This window comes from Ciconia boyciana, chromosome 3 (genome assembly GCF_034638445.1).
Source record: "Ciconia boyciana chromosome 3, ASM3463844v1, whole genome shotgun sequence".
Lineage (NCBI taxonomy): Eukaryota > Metazoa > Chordata > Aves > Ciconiiformes > Ciconiidae > Ciconia > Ciconia boyciana.
The window spans coordinates 33,419,256-33,444,945 of record NC_132936.1 but is presented as its reverse complement, the minus strand read 5'-3'; the positions used below and the strand labels follow the sequence as shown (position 1 = coordinate 33,444,945).

At 38.8% G+C, this 25,690-nt stretch overlaps 1 protein-coding gene across 8 annotated transcripts in view; it reads right to left on the bottom strand.

Moving 5' to 3' along the window:
• The window catches only part of COL19A1 (collagen type XIX alpha 1 chain), a 212,598-nt gene that overhangs the window by 151,428 nt on the left and 35,480 nt on the right, over positions 1–25,690 (bottom strand). For all 8 annotated transcript variants that reach the window (XM_072855250.1, XM_072855256.1, XM_072855253.1 and 5 more), the window contains exons 7-10: positions 24,848–24,928; positions 22,624–22,749; positions 22,083–22,145; positions 11,172–11,225 (exon numbers count right to left, since the gene is read on the bottom strand). In XM_072855250.1, coding sequence (XP_072711351.1) covers positions 11,172–11,225; positions 22,083–22,145; positions 22,624–22,749; positions 24,848–24,928 — 324 coding nt within the window. The remainder of the gene's footprint in view (positions 1–11,171; positions 11,226–22,082; positions 22,146–22,623; positions 22,750–24,847; positions 24,929–25,690) is intronic.

Here is a 25,690-nt window from a genome sequence, read left to right as displayed (position 1 = left end):
ACCCCAACTCTCAGCCTGTCTTCATAGGAGAAGGTGCTCCAGCCCTCTGATCATCTTCGTGGCCCTCCTCTGGACTTGCTCCAACAGGCCCTATGGATTAATTTCTCCCATTTAGTGCCTTTCTTATTACAAACTAAAATGATGTTATCTTCATTTGTAAGGGAAAATCAGAAGAACTGCCACACACAACAAAAAGGGAGCATAGCGAAAGAGGCGTTAATTCTGAAGAAAAAGCATCAGCTGACTAGCTTCTCAGTGTCTGTAAAAAAAAAAAAAAAAAAAATCTGGCTTGTGTGAGGTACTTGTTAAAGACAAATCAAACACCTGTCAACCAGCTGGGCCACGTGTGTCACTGCTGAGCCATCTGCAGAAACACACCCCATGCCAGTTGCTTTACTTAGCGTGGCCTGGGAACAAGAATCCATTAGACAGAAAGTCAACAGTGGAATTAGCAGCACTTTTTCTTTTAATGCCCTTCCACTTACTTGTTTGACTTCTTGTGTTTCTATTTTTGTGAGCCTCATGCCAGAGCAACAGTGCTGACTGCTGATTAGACAAGACTTGGCCCAGCCTCAGCGTGTCACGTTGATTTAATCGATTCAGACTCGAAACATGCAGTATGAATCTTAGGTGTTGATAAATACTGGCTAGCAGTGTGAATTTAAAAAAAATCCTGTTTTTCAATGCCTGTGAATGATTTTACTATATGAATAAAAAGCAGGGGTTTTTGTCCAACAACTTGGTATCTACGAGTGAAAAAATTGGAATATAAAACTTACATTATAATTTCTAAGTTTTTCTGGGGGAAGAAGTATATTCATTGACATTAAAAATTCACATCTTAGCTGGATTTATATAAATAATTATATGACTAATACAATTCACCCACCAAAAAAAGGGCAGAGAAGAGTTAATAGTGAATAGGTCACAAGTCACAGCAGCCAACAGTATTATCTTTAACCTCTGTACAATTTGTATGACATATGCATTTTCTATTCCATGAGGATAACAATTTTATTTTTTTTTTATTTCATGCACGACTTGTAATAGAAGGTGTTAGCCATGGAGAAAATACTGTGGGAGAAAATACTGCTGTATATAAATTAAATGAATTGCAGTAACATAAGTTATTAATTTTTAAATTATCCTAAGATAGATCAGTGATTCACCAGGTCTGAAATCTAGTATTTGGTGAAGTTCAATATCTAATTCCTCAAAAGAAAACAAACAGAACTAAGCAAAATGTGTCAGACAAGCTGTACAATGCTGCAGTACAGTGAGAAAGTTCCTTCCTCTCCGATTAGTCCGTCTCCTGCAACACACTGCTGCCAACTTTTACAACACTAAGTCTTGCAATAACGGGTATTTTTCTTAAAGCTCTACTTTCTGATGAGATGAGAAAAGCTCAGAATATTAGTTTCAAAACAGTCTCTAGCCCTTGCAATTGAGGGAGAAAAAAATAAAGAAAAAAAAAATCTATGTGCCACAGAAATCTCACAGAAAGAACCCAATAAATGTAATTTAAGAACAATTGCAGAAAAATCCTCAAGGCTCCCCCCGCCCTTTCAAAGTCCGTAAGGTCCTGACTGAGGCTTTTCAAACATAGTTAAGAATCCCAGAGCCAGGCAGGCGCACAGCTAGAGTATTCATGAATCTCTGATTAAGGAACAAAGAGCTGCATTTAACGACGGCATTATTTAACAACCGCATTATTTTTTATTTCCACGTTACATAACACGCTAACAAAAGCCTGTCCTGCATGGCAGCGTGCCACCCTCAGTTTCGCTCCCAGCAGCCCAGACCCCTATAAAATGGACGGTGACCTCTGGTTTCTTTGGCCACACCTCACATCACAATAGCGGCCGCTGCACGCCGGGCCCCCGTGACTGGCCACGTTCTGCTGGTTATTGCAGTTTCATTGCAAATACCAGAGGGTATACCCTTCCACCCCCACTCTTATCTCACCAGTGTCACTCGCCTGAAGGAGCCCATGGCTTTGATGCCAAGCAATACAAGCATTAGCGTCTGGCTCCCAAAACACATTTGCACTTTTGTTCTACCGAGACGTACTAATCTGATTTTGAGGGAAACCACAAGAGGACAGAAGACAATGCCACGACTTTCCTCAAACGGGTTAGCTGACAGACTGAAGCATAATTTTTTTTTCCCCTCAAAAAGCAATGATTCTTTAATTAAAAATGAAGTCTCTGCTCACCAACAGTACACAACCCACAGCGGTCACTAGCACCGTTCCCTCCAGAGGAGAAATAACACCCAAGCAGTGTCACTGCACGCAAGGTAATTTGATTCCACGGAGCTCTCTATCGAGAACCGAACTGAACTGCTGTCGTTTAGCTTTAGGAATTGAAAAAACAGGGAGCTCAACAGTTCCTGGAGTTGTGAACTGCAAAAATCACCTAATAAGGCAAAAATAAGTCAGCACAGCAGACAGCTCTCTGGAATCAAATTTATGATCAAAGGCTATTCAAAACACTTCCTTGTAACGCGAAGGAGGGAGCAAGAGCAAGCAAGCAAGAACTATACATGCTGAAGGAATGAAAGGAGTTTTAGAAAACAGAATGGTCTAAAGTGTGTTTGCCCTGTAAGATTTTTAGAAAGCATATTAATGCATCAGAAAGCTATAGAGAGCTACTATTTTCACATTCATCCATCTCTTAAAATCAGATGTGTGCTAATTATACACAAAGACATCACTGAAAACACAAAAAGAATACAAGAAACCCATACCAAATTTGTTGCTGTAATAGAGGTGTCCAACTGCCTCATTTCCAATGACCAGCAATTCCCAAACTCAAGGCTTTAACGCAGTGGTAATAAAATTTCCAACTGTAAAACCACTGTCTTTCTTTTTTGAGGCTGATCTATTTACTTCTTAACCCATATGTAAAATCTAGTTTTAAAAAATTTGCACCATATTTCCTATTAAAATGTTGTTTCGGCTTTACGTTCTTACAGCTCACAATTCTCCTCCTTTGAAAAGCTTTCTGATGTCAAATACTTTTTCCTATATTAGTGATTATACTTTTTATCTCTTTTGGAGACTCCAGAGTAAAGCAGTACAAGAATTCTTCAAAAGCTGCATAACTTGCACAATTTATGTCCGTACCTGACCTAAAAATATTGAAATATAACTGATTAGCAATGACAGGAGCTCAGAAATTGGATGGCACTGAACGAAAGACAGGCAAACTGCGTAAGATGTCTTTAAGCAGTACGTTTCCAGTGCTCCACATGCATTTTTGGAAGCTTTCTCAGAGATGCTGATGAGCTACTTTGGAAATATCCTGATCCCTGTCAAGGATCTGTACAGCACATGAAATGTGGAAGGCACTGTGTCCAGAGATCTTTCGAGACAGCTGCAAGGAAAAGACTGCATTACTGTAAACTCAACACCAACGTCTCCTCAGATTTGTACATTTGCATAAGTGATTGATGCTCCAGGAGCATATGCCGAACTGGCATAATAGGCCATATATCCATGGCTCTTCTGCAAAGTCAAACATGCCTTGGAAAATTCTAGACAGGGTTTCCACGGTCTAGCTGGAGCAATGGGGAAAGCAGGTTAATGGTCACAAGGATCTTCATGATGACACAATTTGATTTGGATGTACATTTAACAAGTTTCTGGTTGTGGATTTCATGACATAGCTGGCCCTGAAGACCTGAGCCTGGAGTAACTCAGTACGGAGACGGGTATTAAAAGCATCTCTGAAAGTAATTTGAAGTCACATGCTATACTAGTATGTAATTTTAATTTATAATTTTGGAAAAAAAATATATGTATATATATTTAAATCATGTCGGCAAACAAAGCACTGGACATTTCTAAGCCATGTTTTATATTGAGCTTCTGAATTAAATTTCTTCTTAAAAACTAATCTTATAATGCAGCAGTTTTCAAGATCATTTTCTCAGCTACCACTAAGGGAAAGGGGAGTGCTGCTCACCACGCAATGCAAAGTAGGCTGTTCAAGAGGTGTTAACATGCTGTTTTGATGCAGCATGCATACAACAAATGGTATCTATATAACGTTTTGGGAATCCTTTTACTAATAATTTCCTTACCTGTACCAAATATAAAAAGAACCCTATTACAAGAGGGTAATCAAATTTAATAAGAATAAAATTATCAGTGTTAGGTTTCAGAGTCAGTTAAAACTGAAGACAGCACACTGATAACGGCCTTGAGAAAACTGAAGTTACAGATAACCATCTCATACAGTTAAATGAGAAAAACACCACTACAAACAGCATCATATATTCTAGTCCTCTTATCTTCTAGCTCACAAAATATGTGAGTTCACGCACACTTTGTTGAGCCATCATCACAAATACATGCAAGTGCACAAAAGAAGGAACAATCCTTTTACAGATACCTACTGCACAGTTTCACGTAAACCCATTCTCATCTTCATGACCCTTGAAGTACAAATGGCACTCGTACAGTTGGTAGAGCTCTTGAAATGTATACTCATTTTTTTTCTCTGGTCTGACTTTGAATATAAATCTAAGTTGTGTAGTGATAAACATTGTTTTTATTCGCATAAGCATTTCTTTCTCCTTTCAGTCTGTCTAAACTGTTTATTTTACTAATACACTGTGGGAGCACCCATACAGTGCAGTAGCAAATGCACAGCATATTGAATATTTCACTGCTTCTTCAGGCTTACTGTGCAAAACCAGCTATTTTAAAAAGCTTACTCAATATATTTAATATTTTAGGATGTCTGTTCATAATCTAGATTGCAAAAAATTAGTGCAAAAAACTACAACAGTAAAGCTAAGCCATTTGAAAGTCAAGTATTAAAAGTGAATGGTGTCACAAGTATTTCACAAAATGTAGTTTAAGAAACATAGATGTATCATCTCTATCACTATGAATTGTATACCATGAACCATAAGAAAGCAATTACTATGGAGATTTGGATAAAGGGCAACAGACAAAAACAGTTTAGTTTGGTAAGTCTTCTGAATATTCTGAATTACGTTTCTGGCTACATCAGTTTTATTTTTCAGAATGTAGTGACCGAGAAAGAAGAAAAAGTATTTTCATAATAGAAAAAAATACACAAATAGGGAATGGCCAAGAACAGAGACAATTACTCACCTTCAGCAACTTGAGTCCTTTGAGCATTGCTGCCATCAGCACGTTCTCAGAAGCTTAAGAGCTTTTCGGCTAGCAGGACCCGTAACACACATAAGCCATAACTCCCCAAGAGGCTTAGTACTTTGTATCAAAGTACATGCCATGGTGGCAACTTATCTCTCAGAACAAGGAACACTCCTGCTAAACTTTTCGAGTACAGAGATCGTCCACCCCCTAAAATGTGATATGCCAAGACAGTTGAGAGGTTCATTTTGACTGCCAAGGCATCACACACCAGCAAAAACAAACAAACAAAAAGCCCAAACCCCAAACAGGACTACATCACCTAGCATCCAGGACATAAATAAACTTTTAATTTGGAGCTTCACTGTCGTGGCATTACAGACCCAGAAGCAAAGTGAAGGAAAGGACTTGAGTTATTTGGCTGAGTGATGCAAGAAGTGCAGGAAAAAGAAAAATCTCAACTATACAGACGCAAATCAAACCCAGCTTGTTCAAGTTTACAAAAAGCTCAGGAAAGGAAAGGGACAGAAATAACTACCTGTAAACGAGAACAAAAAGATCTGGTGGCTCCCCCCCGCCCTGAAAAGGTCTTAGAACACATTTTTAAGGCTGGAATACTTGATCTTCTAGTCATGGTTCAAAGTGTACATCTCCTTAAGTTGTCAGACTATTTGGAAGGCCTAGAAGTATACTACAAAAGGAGGATCCAACACAGCATATGCTTACTCAAAGTCTAATTGTTTCCTGGGCTGCAAGAGTGGAGAGACTAACCCTGCTCTCTCCCGATACAAAATGCATAGCAGTGAAGTTGACCATCCTCATCTGTATTAATGCCCAGTAGGTGCTATGGAAAGGACCTGCACAAATGCAACCTGTACGGAAGTAATAAGACACTACGACTTCAGTAAAGAAGCCTGTGGGTCTCAACAGGAGAGTCCTCTCACCATTTCAGTATGACAGGAACACTAGGAAAATAATCAAACTTTTTTAACAGGAATACTTTCCAGCAGCATATCAACCTTGCTCAGACTACACCAGTGGTGTGACCCTGCACACAGCAACGGGGTGTGAAGACCATTCTTAATGGCAGAGCGATCAGTTCTTGTTGTCATAATGATGTTAGTCTAACTGCTAGATCAGGGTTGCTTAACTTGTGGAGCCTGATTTGCAGCAGATAGGCGACTGTCATCCTACACCTTAGAGCACTCCAATCACCTCAAACCTCTGCTTCAGGGACGGATTTAATTTCTCAGGCCATACAGCCAGCACTCTGGCTGCAATCCAGTTATACTAAATGGCTTCAGAAGTGTATCCAGAGACAATTTCACTTGCTAATCGCCAAAGAGTAAGTAGGCTAACACAGTGTTTCCCTTGACACGTGTTTCTTCTGTCCTCACAGACTCTGCTGAACACCTCCAGAAGGCCAAGGCATAAGGTCCCACATGCATGGTGATTCTGATTTACCAAAACATTCCAGTTGTTCTTGTATCATGATTTGACAGATACCTTGAAGAAGTGTCCCCAGAAGGTTGAGTTACAAATCAGTCCTGATTGCAGGAAGGGGATCATGGCAATGTATTCTGTATCTGCTGGTAGTCTACAAACGAAGCGAGTTTCCTTCCTCGCTACTGCCCTCTTATTTTTTAGAGCTATAAACTAACACCACGGAACCCTCTCCTCTGATACTCACAAGAATTTCTTCTGTTGCCCTATGTAGGATCTACTATTTAAAAAACATCTCTTAAGACGACTCCCTGAAAAAGGACAGGGATGAAGGAACTAGGTATTTAGACATCAAATAGAGTGTCATATATGTGATGGTGTTCATGATCTACTGTGTTGTGACTTTGGGGGCCTGAGGTAGGGCTCCACAGGGACTGCATTTGATTCTTGAATCTCTAGATTGGTCATCAGCATTGTCACACTGACTGCTTTTGCCCTGAAGGCAGATTAGATGACAGGCACGTTGTGGTGTGTTGCCAGTCAGTGGAAACCTCATTTTTTACTTTGGCAGCTTACCAGAACTGCAGTACAAAAATGAGCAAAACTACAGAACCATGGCCTGAACAATCACCCGTTTTCTTTTGGGTATTATGGCTATTGTTATGTCACCCTAGAGCCATCAAGACTTAAACTTTGTTCTCCGTATTAGTCCACAACAGGTCCAACCTCTCAAATGGCAAGAACCTCCTAGAAGTCTACGCCACTTAGATCTCCGCTTATTAGCCCGTGCAACTGTTGCAAAACCACTGCAGCATTTAGTGAATGGGAAATTAGTTGTCAGCGGTAATATGTCTTACAAATAACAGAAAGCCAAGTGTCACATCTGAAGACAGATGGAAGATACGTGAGGTACACAATCTATTTTCACACTTTAGATCCCTGAAAGTCAAGGCCATATATGAAGCCTTACAGACTTCTCACCATTTACACAGATCTTGAAAATTAAGTATACGACCATGGAGTATTTTCATGGGAGATTTTCCTGGTAACATTCTCTCAAGTAATAAAGTATATTGGATAGGATTATTCTAACTTTAGTTTTTCACTACAATGTCAGGTACATTTGAGCTAATCAGTTCTACAGAAACAGGCCTTCTAATAGCCAAGTTTATCTCATTCTAATGTAAACTTCTAAAATAGGTCAAATTAATTGATATTGTTGCTTACTCATAGCAACATGAGTAAGATCTGCCACGTATTTATTCTCTGAACCTGTCCCCAGGGAAAGAAGTATGAACAATGGAGTATTGCAGTGGATAGGTTTTGGGTGTATCAGAAAGAGCCCCTCTGCTCTCCAAAGCCTCAAACTGCATTTACCTAAAAAACAATTGTATCCTTTCTGTTTTATTTTTCCTATTTCTAATTAGTGACTCAGGGGGCACATCTGCACAAAGCTCAGAAAAATACAGTGCAGAAAAACATAAAAACAGCCATACCAGTCAAACAAATATAAAATCTCCAACAAAAGATAATGTGTATTGAAGGGTTTAAGAGGATAAACAAACAGCAGTAGCTCCTGAGAATGCTCTCCCAGCACTGCACAGCCTGCACCTCAACTTCCTGAAATGTAGGAGACACCTTTGTATATAACAGTGCTTAGAGTATTTTTATTCCTTTACTTCGTTCAGTTGTCTGTGAATCTATGTACATTTTTAGCATCCAGAACATCCCAGAAAAAGGAGCACAAAAATAACAGACACACACAAATTTACATAGCTCTTGATGTATCAACTGAGAGACAGAGCATATTAACACCATTCACAACACAAGGAAAAGAAAGTGATTCTACTTCTAGAAAGGAGCTAATAATTCCACACAGCACTGTACTGCTCTGCAAAGACATGACAACTCTGGCTAGCAGAAGCTGGGTTGCTGGATCTCAATCTTTTCATCTAGCTATGCATGTACAAAACATTTTGTTTGCCCCCTTTTTTTCTTTTTTTTTTTAAAAAAAAAGAGCTTTTGGTTTTGCCAGTTTCAGATTCCACGGTAGTTCATTTTTAATTTGCAACAACGGTATGGCTTTTATGTAGTCTGAATTAAAAGAGTTATAATGTTCAGGAAAAGTACAGTGTCTTGATATTAAATACGATCTGACTGTTGAGCCTTACATAAACTAACAGGAGCTTTGGGATTTGGCCTGACAGTGAATCTGCAAGGCACTATGCAAAAAAACCCCAAACAGTATTAACCATGGAAACTGCAATAATAACTTGTACTGGAAAAGCAATGTAGCCTGGTATTTTTAAAGAAAGATAACATCAGAGAAGGAGCTACAGAAAGAGCCAAGGGAAAACAGCTTCATTCTAGATCAATCTCATTCAGTCTACAATGTTTTACATAACTCTTTCCATTAATTCACATCTGTGAGCACAGTAAAGTAAAAACTGTCTAGCTGGATCAAATCAAAGGTTTCTCTAGTCAAGTATACGACTACAATTGTGGCAGCAACAGATGTCTACAGAAAAGTATAACAACAGGGCAACCATGAAGACTTCGCCAGTGGGTTTCCCAGACTTCAGTGTTTTAGAGCTCAGGAACTTTCAGACAAGCAGCAGTGTCTGACAAACTCCATGGATTTTTATTCCATCAACTTTCTAATAAATTTTCAGACTGTTTAAATCCTGTGGCAGAGTGTTCAAACTGTAATCATGTAATAGGAAGAATGAGCCCTTTCTGTCCTTTTTGAACTTGCTACCAGATAGGTCTGATGCTCTAGTTTGCACCCGGAAAGGGAGAGTCAAATAAATAAATAAATCCCCATTAAACTTTTCTGTTCCATTCATGATTGTATAGAGCACAGAACAGGACATATTTCACCTCAGTTGTGCCTTTTTCAAATTGAAGTCCCCATTGTCATACCTTAATTGGAAGATGCCCAATGCTCTTGATCAGTCTTGACACCTCCTCTGAACCTCTTCCAGTAATATTAGATCCACTTTTGAGATGTGGGAACCAGAACCATATACATCATTCAAGATGCAGCAAAATATGGTTTCATTAATAACAGTAACATTAAGATGCTTTTGCTTTGTTCTGTATTCTCTTCCTAATCATTCCTAAATTCCATTTGTTTATTTGACTAGTACTTAAGAGTGAGTGTATGTTTTCATTGATCTGTAATTCTGAGATCACTTTCCTGAACAGTAATAGGTGTCCAGAGTCTGACATGAAATACATAACGTTTGCTTTGTTCTTCCTCTTCATCTGAATCACTTTACTGTTACATTCTCTGAGCTTTACATACCACTTTATGATTCAGTCCCTCAACACTGCAAAGTCCTTTGAGCATCTTTGCAGCCTGCTCTCCATTTTGTTACCACATGTCACTTAGTATCAGCAGCAAATACCATTATTTTAACTCATCTCTTTGGTAATATCATATATCTACCTCCCATCTTTAACAAAACACAATTTGAAACAGAAATAGTAAGTAAAAATAAAAGATAGTTTCATAATTCTATATCCTGTTAATTACAGATTTTAAACCTGACAGTTGAAGTGAAACTCTACTTCTTTCAGTACCTAGAAATCTTGCTAATGACAAAATAAACCAAACCCTCTGCCATTACCAAAATGTTGCGTACATATGAAAGCAGCATGTCAACCAATAAAGCGCAATATCGAAATTCTGAGCCTCTCACAGCAACAGCTGCCTTTAAAAGGCATACTTGTTTATGGCACTGAAAGAACAGAAACTTGAAGTACACAATGAAAAAGAACCTAAATTGACAGAATTGAGGGTTGAGGACTTAAATCGTGACGCTAAAGATAACCACTGGGGGGGGAATCAGTGAAGTGCACTAGCACATGTATCTGGACTGTTTCATTCATTTACATATTAACTGGCTTCCACTTATGGAAGAAAATGCAGAAAATCCACTATAATTTCAACTGTTACTACGGTACAGAAAAAAATCACAAGAGGCCAAATGATTAGAAACTGCAGCAACACGCTATTTCCTCAGTGTTATGAGGGCTGTCTTCCATACTAAGGATGCTGGATATTAGACTAGTAGACTTCCTCTAATACAGGTAACCAGCTCTGAACTCAATAAACATGTACAACTGCCTTAATTTGCACACCAACATCCTGAAATGAAAAGAAACTTATCCTCTTGAATACACAGGTAGGCTGACATGCTTTCTAAGCCATAGCTGTTCCCAAGTCTTTGCTTAGAGGTCAGTGGTGTTTATCTCAAAGCTCTACCAAGTGGCCTGTTCAGAGCATAAGAGCTCTCTTCCAGGCTTGCAGACCACAAACTGCACAGTGGACCAAGTGGCTTCCTTTGGTTCCGTATAGCTCCCCCTTCTAGAAAAAACAAACAAACAAACAAACAAGCACAGCTGCAGAGAATACTATTGGTCTGAGTATCTTTTTCAGTTTGCTACAAAAACATGGCAGTGCAGGTAAGAGAAATTCATTTTCTAACACAAGTGTTCTGTCCTCCCACTTCTGTACATAGTTACAGATAAGCCACTGACATAACAAACACTTCCTGTGAGTCAAATTACGTATCAATATACATGAACATACCTTTTCGCCAGGAAGACCAGCAACACCATCCTGTCCTTTTGTGCCCATTTCACCCTACAAAACAAATTATTCAGTTAGAAGTTCTAAAGACTTCTCAGGTTAACAACAACTACTCAGGTCATATCTGATTCAACAGAAAAGCATCTTCTACCCTGTTTTTGTCATGCTTAGTAATGTAACCACTGTAGAGGAGGATGCCTTACATGTTAACACTAAAATCAGACAAAATAGATACACTTTAAAACACCTATAATGTCAATTAAGACCCTCACCTGACAAATACTTGCACATGCACATTTCCATAAAAAGCAGGTCTGCTGATTTTAAGGGAATCCACTGCGACAGCAGAGTCAAGCCAAGTGGGTCCATTTTCACTGAGCTGAGTGTGTTCTACACTGAGAAAGCTCAACATGTAATACAGGTTTGTTTTGTCTAAAAGTCATGTGCCCACAATATTTTTAAAAGACGCTATTTAAACTCAGTTCCTCTCTCCCTCCCTTTTGCCCCCTCAGAGAAACCAAACCCCAAACCATAAGCAATCTGTAAGAAAATTTTAGTTTTAAGCGACAAATGACCAACTGATCAGGAGAGGTATGGAAGATCCCAGGAGCTGCAAATTGGATCATGAGTCTTAAAAATGATTGAAGAAAACATCGAACGGAAATTTTGCTTCATAACGTCAAGTATAAGGGTTACAAAGTTTAAAATAAAAATTGGGTGGATGCTAGAGGAATGTAACAAAAGCACTGAAACCATATTATAGTCTTCATTTAAAAACAAAACAAAACATTAGGTTTGTCTAGAAGAAAGAAGTACCAAGAAGAAAACATTCTCTAGCAAACAGAAAATGCTGCAGCCTTTTTTTGAGTAATATAATTCTTTATGAAGAAAATGTCACCAGTTTGAAAAGAATTAACTATCAAATTGTTCTTCAAGAGAAAGGGTTGCACGAAGAAGCAGAAGAGACACATTTACACAAATAATTGGTTCCTAAAATAGGTTGTAAACCTAGGTTTGGAGCCCAAATCTAAAACTGCAAATCCAAAAGCCTCTGCTGAGGAATTACTGTCCAAGACCTCTAAACTCACAAAGTGCATAACTTTTTAAATAGCAGGATCCTGGAAACTCATAGTTCTAATACTCAGCATATGCAAAAACTTCTTGATATTAGGCAACATTCATCAGTTTAGACAATAAACTCACTCTGCAGTAACAAATATCAGTTTCTCAAGATCTTCCCAAATAGGATACACACACAGTGTTGCAGTGACTTCTTTTTCTTCTGTTACATATAGGAGATGCTTAACTCAACAGCGTAGAAGACGGGCTTTGTCTAGGCCACAGAACATACATGTTCTGGTGCCCTCCGCAGCCTCAGTGCTCCCAGCCTGTACCCCCGCTTGCCTGGACCGCTGATGCCTGCCAGCGCATTGGTGGTCATGGGATCTAAAGTTGTTCCGAACTTCACAAGAAGAACGTTAGGAACTGCACAAGTGAACCGCATCCCAGCAGCCTGGTGTCTTTCCAGAGAGCAAGGAGACCATGTTCCTATCTGGATGACCGTTCCTGCATTTTACATGAGAACGTCCCCAAGTAAAGTGCATAACCATTTCTTAAATTACAACGTAAGTCTCTCCATCAGGTTTAAAGTGATTTTAATTGATGTAGTTAGGGTACAATAACATCAGCTACGTATCCCAGAACTCAGTATCAGAATATAAACACTGCTGTAAAGCTTTTTTTAAAAAAACGAAAACAAACCACAAAAAACCCCCACCAAAACCAAAAATCTGAAAGAGCTTCACAGACAGAATACTCTAGTACCTTTATCTTTTCAGCATAAACATAATAGCTCTGTTCTGAAATGAAGTCATTAACCTTTCTGAAGTTAAGAAAGGAGCAGTAAGATTGTCAAGAAGTAATACATAACAACAGTATTTGCTATACCCCGGAACAGCCATTATAAAACATTTAATCCCTGGTAAAGGAAGGATTTACAATATATACTTTTCCTCAGCATTCCGTCTGGGCTGGCACACAGCAGCTGCTGACTCAGCACACTGTACTCCAAGGTGCTTAAGTCTCCTTATGCTATACTCAGGGAGTCTATGGATCGGATCCAGGGCCCCAGATGGCAGTTTCATTTAAGTTCTGACAATTCAACATTTTTGTCTCTAGCCTCAAGGAAAAAAATAACGCTCCCCCCAAAAAAAACCCCAAACCCTAAGCGCTACAGGTCAGGTTTCCTTGTTACCTTTTTCTAAAAGCAGAATGATGTGCCCTAATGACTGTCACCGTAATTTTGAAGTAAGCTGTCATACCCTAATACTATTGTTGTTGCTTCTCACCTGCCATAAAACTTATCTACCTTCCTTGCCCCCATTTTAATTTCTTAACAACTATTCACAGAAACCGTCATAAAATAACTGCATGTGTGCACCCTGGCTCAAAACTCCTTTGTTTACAACACGTGAGCTAAGCAAATCAATCAAAATGAGCAACTCCTGGGTGCAGAGTACTATTCCAGCCATAAGTTTAAACCAGTGCTCAGAAGCAACAATGTTCTGGAGGAGTGTATGAGCCATCTCCTATGTGCTTTTTATTCAAATATTGGAATGGTCCTTAGCTCTATTGCAAAAGTAGACCAAAATCCTGTGCGTGCAAATAGCATGAACCCACTGGCGCTATGACAGATAAAGCAGCAGGACTGGCCTCTGGTTACCTATCTAATCACCCACAGAGTGACTCTTTTATCTATGCACACTCTGTTCCCTTATGCCACTTGCCAGTACTTTAATAGACCAGAACCACTTTGTTACATTCAGCAGTGTATTTTTATATACTGTATAGTTTAAAATTACACAGCCTGCTACATGCCAGGAAGCCTTTAGCATGTATGACTTACTAGCCAATTAACCAAGGCATGTTTACACTTCTGTTTCACTAACTGCAGACAGACTCCTCACCTTGCAGACAATTATTTTCCACTGCAAATTAGATTATAAAGTTATGCTTCTATCTTGTAATTGTGATTTTAATAACCACAGCCTTAAAGGTTCTAGTTTTTCTTGCTTTTATTCAATGAGTTTAAAGATCAGATACGATAGGTTGTACAACCTATAACAGTACTCACACAAGCAGCATGACAGAATAAAAAAAAAATAGAGCAAATGCATTTTTAAGGGGTTTTTGCCTATTTGTTTAATGGCATTTTCCTTTGCTTCTGCAGATCTCAAAGTCCTTCACAAAAGTGAAAAAGCATCCTTTTCTCTTTCTTACATAGTAGATGCCAAAAGCATAGAAATGAGATGAACAAACAGGGCTCCTGACCATCAGCCCTACATCTACCCCTAAGTAAATCTCTTTCATGCCTTAACAAGAGTATTCTAACTCCCGACACACACTGCAATTGAGCTTTTTAAGTTTATGTAAATAAATTAGTAAGAATGGGAATAAAGGATCGCATTTGCTTAGAACTACCAAAGCCAACAGAAAATATATGCTGCCAGAAGAATAATTTCAGAAGCTGGTGAACACTAGCAGTACAATGCTGGCACTTATAGGTTATATGCTACATTCAGTGTAACAATATTCAAAGGTAGTACTGTGAGCTTTAAGTTTACTGTTAGAATTTTCTACTAAGAGTACCAGTGAAAATCCTTTTCAACTGACCACAAGATACTTATTGAATAAAATATTTAAGCCATAGCACATTTTTCAGAGGGTGATCTCTTGCAAACAATAGGATGGCTACTATATTTTTGACAATGTTTAATTTGGTAAGCTCATAAGCAGACAGGGTGGAAATTTAGCAGGCTGAAATGAAAAAAAAAAAACTGCTCTCAACTTTCCGTAAAGCCAAGCCAAACTAAATTCTTAAAAAGACACTGTAAACAGTGAACATGCTTCTTTCCAGTGATACCAATCAGCCTTCTATCTGAAGTGGAAACAATTCTGCACATGTGAGACCACCTGCAGTATTACACTTGTGATCATTTTTTTACATTAATGATCCAGAGTTTCAAAAGCACTTGACCTTTAGCTCTTTGTACCATGCAGCCTTTATGCAATGCACCTGTTGTAGAACTAGAAATTATATACTAGTAGCAGACACAAAATACAGTACCTTGATTCCTATACCATGCATTACTATTGAAGAGTCATGTATAGCAAAGATAGCCTAAAGCCAAATGTGGTGATAGACAAAATGACAGTCATATTTATTTAAGTTAACAAATTACAGTCCTTTCTCCTATAAAACCAAAAAACATTATTTTAAGAAAGTATTTTATTTAAACACATTATTTTGTCTCTTAATTGCAAATCTATTTAAAATCTATTTACATTGTGATATGGAGTGGGATTAACTTGACACATTAATATTTAATCTAGAAAAAGTCTAGAAGGAATTTTGAGAGGAGGAAAATATTCTCAGCAGGGTTCTGTACTAACAAGGTACAGAAGATGATTTTAATACTAAGATGAAAGCAAATGCACTTAATAAACAGGAAGAATGACATTAACGTGGCCTAGAGCGCACACTGCTGAAGTATTGCATTATAACATTGCTCTTGTCTGCAATGGGGATTTATTAATTCAGATAAAATGAGTAACCTACGTCAGTTGTCAAAATACTCCTTAACCAAAATCAGTTTCGGTTTTATAAGATGTGATTAAGTAAAATAGCTTTCCTGGTTTTCATCTCTGCATAGTTATGTGTGCCAATAGCATCAGAAATGTCCAGGAAAGAAAATGTGTATTATTACCAAGAAAGAAACGTCAGCACACTCTGAAGAGAGTTGTTCCCAGCAGACAGTGTACTGGCAGGGTTTCCAAAAGTGGTAAAATAGAAGGTGAAAGAGGTAATGTAGAGGACTCATCCTTTACACTGTAACCATCATATGTATGACTAATGTCAGAAGCAATCCCTGTAAGAAATTATGTAAGCTGAAATTTAAAACTTAGATGTACAGACAAGTAAACAGTTCTCATGATTATAAAATGGTGATAGAAGTATTTAGACCTGGAAAAAAAAAAACCCTCATTAGGAACTTTTAGTTGATGAATACAATAAAATCAAATTCAGAGAATTTGCCAAGGGTGAGAAAGAAAACTCATCCCAAAGGCGGCATCACTCCAGGGTTTCCCTGGCACCAGGGGAGAAGCAGGGAGTCTACAGTCCAGAAAGTATCATCCCTGGTACTCCCAGGAGAAGCCCCCAGCTGTGCACTGACCCAGCAGTGCAGGGCTCAGCCTTGCCACGGCCTGAGCTGGGTGTCACTGGTTTAACCCCTGCGCTGGGACCCGTGACCGCTGCCTCCCCTGCTCCAGCTTCAGCTCCAGGGGTGTCCCCGCTGGGGAGGGGTGACACCCCCCAACCCTATGAGTACCTCAGAGTGCTGAGGACTCACTGACACCCTCTGCACTGCCTCAGGAGGAGGACTTGAAATGCCATCCTCAGGACTGAGATGAATACTGGAAAGGTGAGTATGGTAACATAGAAAAGAGGAATATATTTAAGACCTTTTTTTTTTTAAAGAAAACAAATTGGACTATTAGATGGTTAAAACATTAAGTAGGACTACCAATAAACTCTTAGCTCCATAGGCATGGAGCGTTCTCTTCTGCCCGTTAGAAGATTTCAGTCTACCAAGTACACTGGCGATTCCTGACTTTGTCGTCACTGACAACCAGCTGTATTTTGCCTGATTTTTTTTCTTTTTCATGCATTCCAGCTTCTAGGTCCCTATCAATAAACTCTGCAACAAACATCAGACCAGAAAGGAACCATTCTGAAGGCAGCATAACATGATAGATATGCCTTAGGTGGAATCAGGTGGACCTGGGTTATAACAGGAATGACAGAGGAGGAGGAAAGGAAGACTAGCAAGGAAAATACGGAGAAAGAACATTCAGACACCTCATCTGAGTTCCTTTTTTCTTATCATTCTATTACAAATATTTTCCTAGTGCAACAATATATTGCATAAACCTATCTCTACCAATCCTAAAATAGCCTTTTAAATGTCTTTTTCCTTAAGTAAAGTTTAAATTAATGAAGCTCACTTGAATAGCAATAAATTTCTCCATGGTGTGCATCAACAGGCACTTTAATGTTTGAAAGCACTCTGCCTCTGGCTTTTTGCTCTCTGCTGTACTTACAGCATTAACCGATGACCTATTAACACAGCTTGGAATGGTTTAATATTATATAAAAATATTGAAATCCAAAGAGAATTAAATTTAAAATCTTTTGTGGGCACTAAGTTTGCTTAAAAGAAATAAAAATAAAAAAGATAACATACAATTACTTTTTTCAGCCTCTTTGATAGAGAAAATTAATTTGTATATTCAGTATATATGTAATCATTTCAATTACTGTGATCCATATTCTGTCTTTCTGAAGAATTTCTACATATTGAGGACAAAACAGGACCTTCACATTGTGATCAAAAGACATTTGCTAACAACGAATATATTTGTAAGAGTCTGAGTAGCTATATACCATGCTGAAGTAGAAGAAATTGCTTCTAAAAGAGAAAACAATAAATTTCTCACTCAGCTCAGCAGAAGAGGAAACCTAGCTCTACAGAACAGATATCAAAATGTGTTAAATCACAGGAGACTTCTACCTGACTTCCAACCACTTGAAACTTGTGAAATATACTGTGCTAAGAATCAAGCTACCATGAGAGTAACACGGTATATTTTTCAGGGATAACCTAAATTGTACACTTGACTGCTGCTGCCTCTCTGTTTTCATCCAATGGGAAAAAGCAGTCAGGCAGTCCAAAAAGTGCGTTTCAAGGGCAGAGATCAGTAAGGAGCAAAGTTGGTCCTGCTGACTTTTTCAGTCTTAGTTATTCAGACATTAAGGAACAGGAGGTTGTCACTTGCTGCAGATAGCTGCAGAAGCTGATATCCCAGCAAATAAAATCCTGCAGAGCAAACATCCCTGGATCCAAGATTGCGCAGGAAACAAAAGGGACAGGGACTACTGCCCTTGAGGCAGTTTTTGCTACACAGTAAGGGGTATATGGTACCAAACGGAACAGTTTGGTCATTCAAGAAGGGAGCCAATCTTGAAACTGAGCAGCTTCTTCACCCGCAAGCACCAGAGATAATAATTCTATTGTTGAGTGAAGAACTGTCCTCATAACGTCCTCACGAAGCCATAATGGAAGGCTAGGCATACAAATAGGAAGGTCATTCACACAAATGGAGTAATTTTGATCAGTGATGCTCCTCTACATTCAGACGGACAGCTTGCCAGAGATGCATCAATATTTGCATGAATGCTTGTTCCAGTGAAAATATGGCACTTCAGTCATCTGGGCCCACAATACACTTCGGACTTTGGCTTAGACCCGTTCAGAGGTACTAAGATGAGCCAAGAGTACAGGACTGCCAAGTGTACAGGAATGAAGTGGAAACAGGCTAATAATTAAATTCAAAATGTCTAAAAAAGGCTTATCAGGTATCATGCTTTGTACTGGTGATAGCTTAGATATTCCTGAACAGGCAAAACACCGTCTGATCTTAGGGAACAACTATGTTAGACTGAAGAGAAGGGCAATTTTGGGGGGCTTGAATATAGCCTAACACCAATTTGTGTATGTAGAGACCTTCTTGCCAATCCCATAGCAACAAAAAGACATGTAAATTCAGTCATACAATTAATTACAGTGGATGGGAAATTGGAATGAAACAATGTAAAATAAAATGAAAAGGAATGTGGTGCTGAACAAGAGATAATATCAACGGATACAGAAATTTCCTAGGAAAGAAGCTAAAAAAATTAATGTTAACATGTTTTCACTTGGATGCTGCCATGGCAAGGACATTTAAACATAGTTAGTTGGATGCTAATAATGTGATTTAGAAGCAAAAGAAAACAATAAAACGAGGAGCTGAGCACAAGCAAAGTGGGAAACATGGGCTGAAGAACAATCAGACAACTTACAGAAATCCTGTTTTTTTGTGACTGGCCAGCAAAGTCATCAAGAAGTTGCCTATTTCATGCATAACATTGTCGTGGTTTAGCCCCAGCTGGGAACTAAGCACCACGCAGCCGCTCGCTCACTCCCCCCTGGTGGGATGGGGGAGAGAATTGGAAGACCAAAATAAGAAAACTCGAGGGTTGAGATAAAGACAGTTTAATAGGGAAAGCAAAAGCTGCGCATGCAAGCAAAGCAAAGCAAGGAATTCCTTCACTACTTCCCATGGGCAGGCAGGTGTTCAGCCACCTCCAGGAAAGCAGGGCTCCATCACGCGTAATGGTTACTTGGGAAGACAAACGCCATCACTCCAAATGTCCCCTCCTTCCTTCTTCTTCCCCAGCTTTATATACTGAGCATGACGTCATGTGGTATGGAATAGCCCTTTGGTCAGTTTGGATCAACTGTCCTGGCTGTGTCCCCTCCCAGCTTCTTCTGCACCTGGCAGAGCATGGGAAACTGAAAAGTCCTTGAGTGGTGCAGCAACAACTAAAACATCTCTGTATTATCAACACTGTTTTCAGCACAAATCCAAAACATAGCCCCACACCAGCCACTATAAAGAAAATTAACTCTATCTCAGCTGAAACCAGGACAAACATATTACAAAACATCCAACCACACTCTGTTACTCTCCTTTACATAATCTGGCAATAAATCATGTATCCTGCATGTCTGGAATAGTTTGGGGTCTTGCTTCCTCTCCACCTCTAATTATTGATATAACAAGGCCATCACTGAGAGCAAGTGTTACTGAAAACGTGCATAAGTGCAGAGGCGAAGAAAAAATGGTACTAAAGCCTCAGAGAACATGGCATTCAACTCCATCATGGTAGGCACTACTGAAGGCAGTATTCGTTTGCTCACAAAGGTCAACAGTGAGACCATCCTTTTAATCACAGCAGTAATGTGCCCTCTACCCACCCCCAAACAAAACAAAAAAACCTCACCCCAAAGCTAGGAAGTAGAAAGTATTGGTCTATAAGGAAGGTTCAAATGAAGCAGCTTTCTAGCTGTTTGCTGTACTACCTCTGACTTTAACCTGCTGATTCATCGAATTTTGTGAATTGACATTCACAAATGTCAATTTACTATCATTAGGCTAAGCTGCTGGATGCACGTAATCCTGCTCAGGCTCTAAATATTCAGTGAAGTATCAGAGTGGCTGGTGATAAACAGATCAAATTTGGACTTACAAGTAGTAGGCCACTACCAAAAAAATATCTATTTGAAATAAATCTTTCAAGATTTATATTCATGAATCTCAAGCTTAACAATTTTCAGTTTTACACCTAAACCAAAAATTTTATACTTTGTTATTACCAGCCACGTCAGACATGGCCGCATGCAATTTGCTATCAGTGATGCACAGAAGTTGAAAGGGTTCACTGACTGCTGGATGGTTTTTGAATCAATGCAATGAGGGTTTCTTTGTAAAGCAAACAGGAGAACACAACTGGAGATGACCACAGGCACCACATGCTTTATTTAGAGGTACTATGCTTAGCATGGTAAATATTGCTAATTGGCTGTGAGACACAATGGTAAAAAAATTAGACTTCCAAAGTTTCCTTTCTCATCTTAGTAGAAGTAATAGTCTAAATGGATCACGTCAGGAGCAGAAGAGCAGTGTCCCAAATAAATGCTACAAAACTCCCTATGTTGATAACATAGGCTAACCCTAACACTGACAATTGTTCCATATACTCAGGCCTAGGATCAGCAAAAACTCATGATTAAATTTGGAAACTGCCAGCAACCCCTCTAGGTTCAGCTAGGCTATAGAAACTAACATGCTTGAACTTTTTTGTTCCACCTAGGAAAAAGATACAGCTAGTATCAAAAGTGAAATATATATTGGAGGGGAGGAGTTGGGGCGGAAGACACTATCAGGGAACTTACTTAACTTCAACTGACTGCGTAGGTAAGCTCTCTCAGAACTGGGCTGATTTCAGCCAGGTACTGCAGTCCTAGGAACAGCGCTGACTGTCTTCACAAACTATTTTAGATGACATATTAAACAGTGTGCTGTGAGGGAGGATGCTGGCTTAGGACACCTCCATCCTAACCCATGCATTAGGACATTCCATGTATCTTCCCCTCACGCTGCATTCCCTGAACTCAGAATTCCTATCCACTGTCTTTCTGGCTGATTTGCAGTAGTTTATTCAAGTTGCCCCCTCTATTAGCACAAGAAAAACACATTCCCAGACATGTCCTAATCCAGCATCCTCCAACCAAATTTAGGGAATGGAGTGTGAAGAGAAAACATCTGATATGCTAACCTTTATTATTAGGAAACCCCCAAGCTAAATAACACAGGAATGTCACGGTAAGCATTACAGAACAAAAATAGAGAACAGGCTCAAGGAAAGGAGCACTGACTAGCCTGTCCTAGGGGCTTGCCAATGTCAGGTCCCTCTCTCTTCACAATTAAGAAAGTTTCAGGTTAAGAATATACAATGTCAAAGAATATACAGTGCAGAGGTCATACGAGTGAATTCACACCCTCCTACTGATGACTGCAAGGATGAATCCACCACACAGGGTTCTGTCCAGCAGCAGTGAGGTACACACATGATATGGGAAAATCCTTGTCACAGACGACATAACACGACTTCTCTTTTTTTGGATAAGGGGAACAGGCAATAGGACATGCTGACAGGGTTGGGTAGGCATGTGCTTCCCAGGCAGGTAAACTGTGTTCCATGGAATTGATGAGGGGACCCCAAAGTGAGACAGCTGTAGGCTGCCTGGCAGGAAGCCCACACACAGAACCAGAGACTGACTGATAAAGGATTTAATCTGTGTACAGGGGGATTCCTTTAAGGAATAACAAGATCCAAGAAGTTTCTTTTAAGAAAGGTAAGCCAAAGATAAAGATTCAAAAGAGATAATTCAACTGATCTTTTACCTTTTCACCTTTATCTCCTTTCTGGCCTGGCAAACCAGCTACTCCTGGCAATCCTGCTTCTCCCTGATTTTAAAAGAAATCAAAAATCAACAAAGAAGCAGATCCAAAAATATGTATTTGGTTCAGTTTCCTTGTCTTTATCACAAAAGCCTAACAAAGCAAACGACTCAGAATAAATATAGCGCAACACCCAGGAGAAGGATTTAAAAAAAAAGCATTATGTAGAAAATAATTTATTCTCAAGTAAAAACATTTACACTAAATATAATGCCTAAATATAATTCTCATTTTTAACATGGATCTTTATTTTGGTGTGTATTCAAACAACTAAACCTTACAGACCTCTTCAACTCTAACTTTAAATTAACTAAATCTAAAATTTACTGTTTCTTAACTGGGAAATACAATGTAAGTACATTACAACACTACAAACCAGTGCAATATTTTTCATAACTACAAAAAAAACCCCACACCTTTTTTTTTAATCCCTAGCAGGATTAAACAGCATGATGCACTAAAAAGCAATAGGAAAATCTCATACTTTATTTGGAAAGCAGTGGCATCTCTCTCTAGTTTCTTGCTGCATTCCTGGAAGTGTGTATATTTTGCTGGCATTAACAGTCACTGGTGATGAAGTTGTAGCAAGTAACCTCTCCTCACGTGGACACTAAAATAAAAAGATTTTCTGATTTTTGGTGCACTTTGGTTAATAGATAAATACCGTCCAAACACTATTTTTAAGTTGCTCTCTGTTTTAACACTCCTGTATACACCGTATTACAGAGAAGCCACAACAATTGCCAAACAAAGGAAAAAGCTGTAGTAAAATGAAGTCTAGACATTGTGATCCTTCTGTACTAAAATCAACGCCAGTTAAAACTGATCTGACTGTCCCATTTCTTTCTTCCAAAAGAGCCCAGTCAGAGGAATGTTGTCTCCCAAAATTAGAAGTAGTGAAGCAGAAAATGCCCATGGGAAAAAAAAGAGGGTACTTCTCAGTCTCATCTCATCCTCCACTCCCTGCCTCGAAATGCAAAATGTCAGAGTGTGAGAGGGAAAATTCCGTCATTTTTTTGTAATGAAAGACTTTGGACATGTACAGTTTGGAAACAAAAAAAAAGCCCTGAAGCCAATATTCACCTGTCTGTAACTCATGAGAGCTGAGCCAACCTGAGGATATACTACAGGACAAGTCATAAGAACCTGATAAATTTCAGAAGCTCTCATTAAGATGTAATGAGGTCTCCTGCAAGCCCTCTGTCAAAGAAATTCCCACAGGATTTACAGCTTAGTGTAGAAATTTGTACCCAAGGATGAAATCCTTCCCTTATATTACTGAAAATGTAGCCCTTATAATTGGTAAGGAAGTAATGAAAAAATAAATCAGAAAATGTTATGCTGGTTTCAATATCAAAGTCATTAACAAGTAGTCCACTATTTTTTATATCTTCAACATAAGACATACAAATGAAACTGATGGTGCTTTTAGCTATATAGCAGAATGAATGTTTAAGATGCTTTTAATAAGGCCTATCCTTGATCTTTTTGTATTCATATATAATTAGGGTTTGTTTTGTTTTTACTTTTTTGCTACTGTGTCATAACTGGTAAATAAATTTTATTTCCATGCATGAAGTGGAACCTACAGAAGAAAATCCATTCATTTCACTTATCCATGAGCTTATACATTCAAGAGAAAGCCTGCACTATTATCAGAATATATTTTGAAATATATTTGAACAATAAATTATTATTTAAAATTGAAATTTCCCTTGATAAATTAGATCCACCCTTTTCCATGCTTCTGAGCACCTATCAGTTGTCAGTTCCCACAAAGTCTTCTGCTCCTCTGTTCTTGGGCAGCTTTATCCCTCCCCATTCCAGGTATCCTTTTCTCTCATCTCTTTGTAGATGGAATCAATTAGTCCTTCTGCACGCTCTGGGATTTTTGCTGACTGCAGGCTGGGTGGTGATGGTACTGCCAGCTATCTCAGAGGAGCCTACTCTTACAGTCTATTCATAACTAGCAGACCAATATTTTAACATATTTTCTGAGGGTTTTTTCCTTTTTTTTTTTTTCCTCCAAATGGGCTTGATTCAGCAAAACAATCACATCCACAACTTCAAGCATTTCTATAGTTCTAGTGTCTTCCAGTTTACACTGATTCTGTCTATGAAAACAAAAGGGAAAAGTGAACCCTCTAAACGAAATCAATGTTTTCCCTTATGTTAAACAATATATACACCTCAGCATGTGCATTATAAAGAATAAAGTATTTGCCAATTATGAAACACCCATTCCTCCACGTTAGCATATTGAAATAAGGGAAACACCCTCAACACCTTCCTATTTTTCCTCCCTTCCACTGTCATGCAGACTCTTTCATGGGCTTTCTTTACCATCCGTAATGCTTCACTAGATGCAACTGTTATTGAAATGGCCTCTGTTACTTGAAGCCATCCTCAGATCACTGCAGTAATTTGTTTCCTACTCTCCGAGAGTTCCTCAGTTACTAATTAGATATTAATCAATGTTAAGAAATGCATTTAAAAAGCACTAGCAGCACCTAGTGCCTTTTACTGTAGTTCCACTGTGCCATTTAGTTAGGCAGTAAGAAACAACGTGCCGTGACTCCAGATACAGGATTCATTTTTAGGACGTAATTAATCTAACACTTCTATTGAAATTTCTTTACGACTCTTTAGTAAGAAACAATGAAGCAATTTCTTTTGTATTAACATTTGCATTTTAACAAATAACTTACCAGGTCTGCAGATATTTCACAACATGTATCTTCTGTTGCAAGTTTTGGATTACAATACACTGTTATACGGTGAAGTTCAATCTATTAAGAAATACAAAGGAGATTAATATGAGATGTAAAAAATCATGTGTTACGGCATGCATTTTCTTATCTTGGCATAATAAACTTTCTCTCTGAAACACTGCATATTTCTAAAATGCTGGAAAAAGAGACAAATCCAAAACAATTACACAGCTCCTCACTTAAGGAATAAATTATGCAGTCTATTACTTTGATGTAAATCACATTTTACATTTAATTTATCTTCATGTAAGTTGCACCCCTGTGTACTGCTCTTGCTATGCTACATAGGCATTTTAGCCCTCTAGACATCCTCTGCAAACCTTCTTTTCAGGAATATAATTTTCTCCTGCAGTGAACTAGAGTAAAGGTTTGATAAGCTCTATCTCGCACACATCGTCTATGACTTTGGACAGACCTTTGCCTGGACCGTGCCACTATATCACCTGAAGAGCAAAAATCACAAATTCTGTACGTAAAGGTTCTGTTTCAGAGATTTTGGGTGGATTGGTGAGATGAACAGCATCTAATTTTAACTAGCTAATCTTGCCCCTGTATGCCTCTTTCTGCATCTGTTTTGTATCTTCTTATTCTCTCCCTTGCACTTGGCATTGAGAAGAGTGACTGTTGGTACAGGATCCGCCCTGCTGCCTTCATCAGCTTTATGCCCATAACGTTTTCTTGCAAACGTGGAAATCCCGATTGACAACTTCCACTCAGAATTATCCAGCCTGTGCCATACAACCAACACAAGACAAAAATAATCTGCTCCTTCTCCTGCAT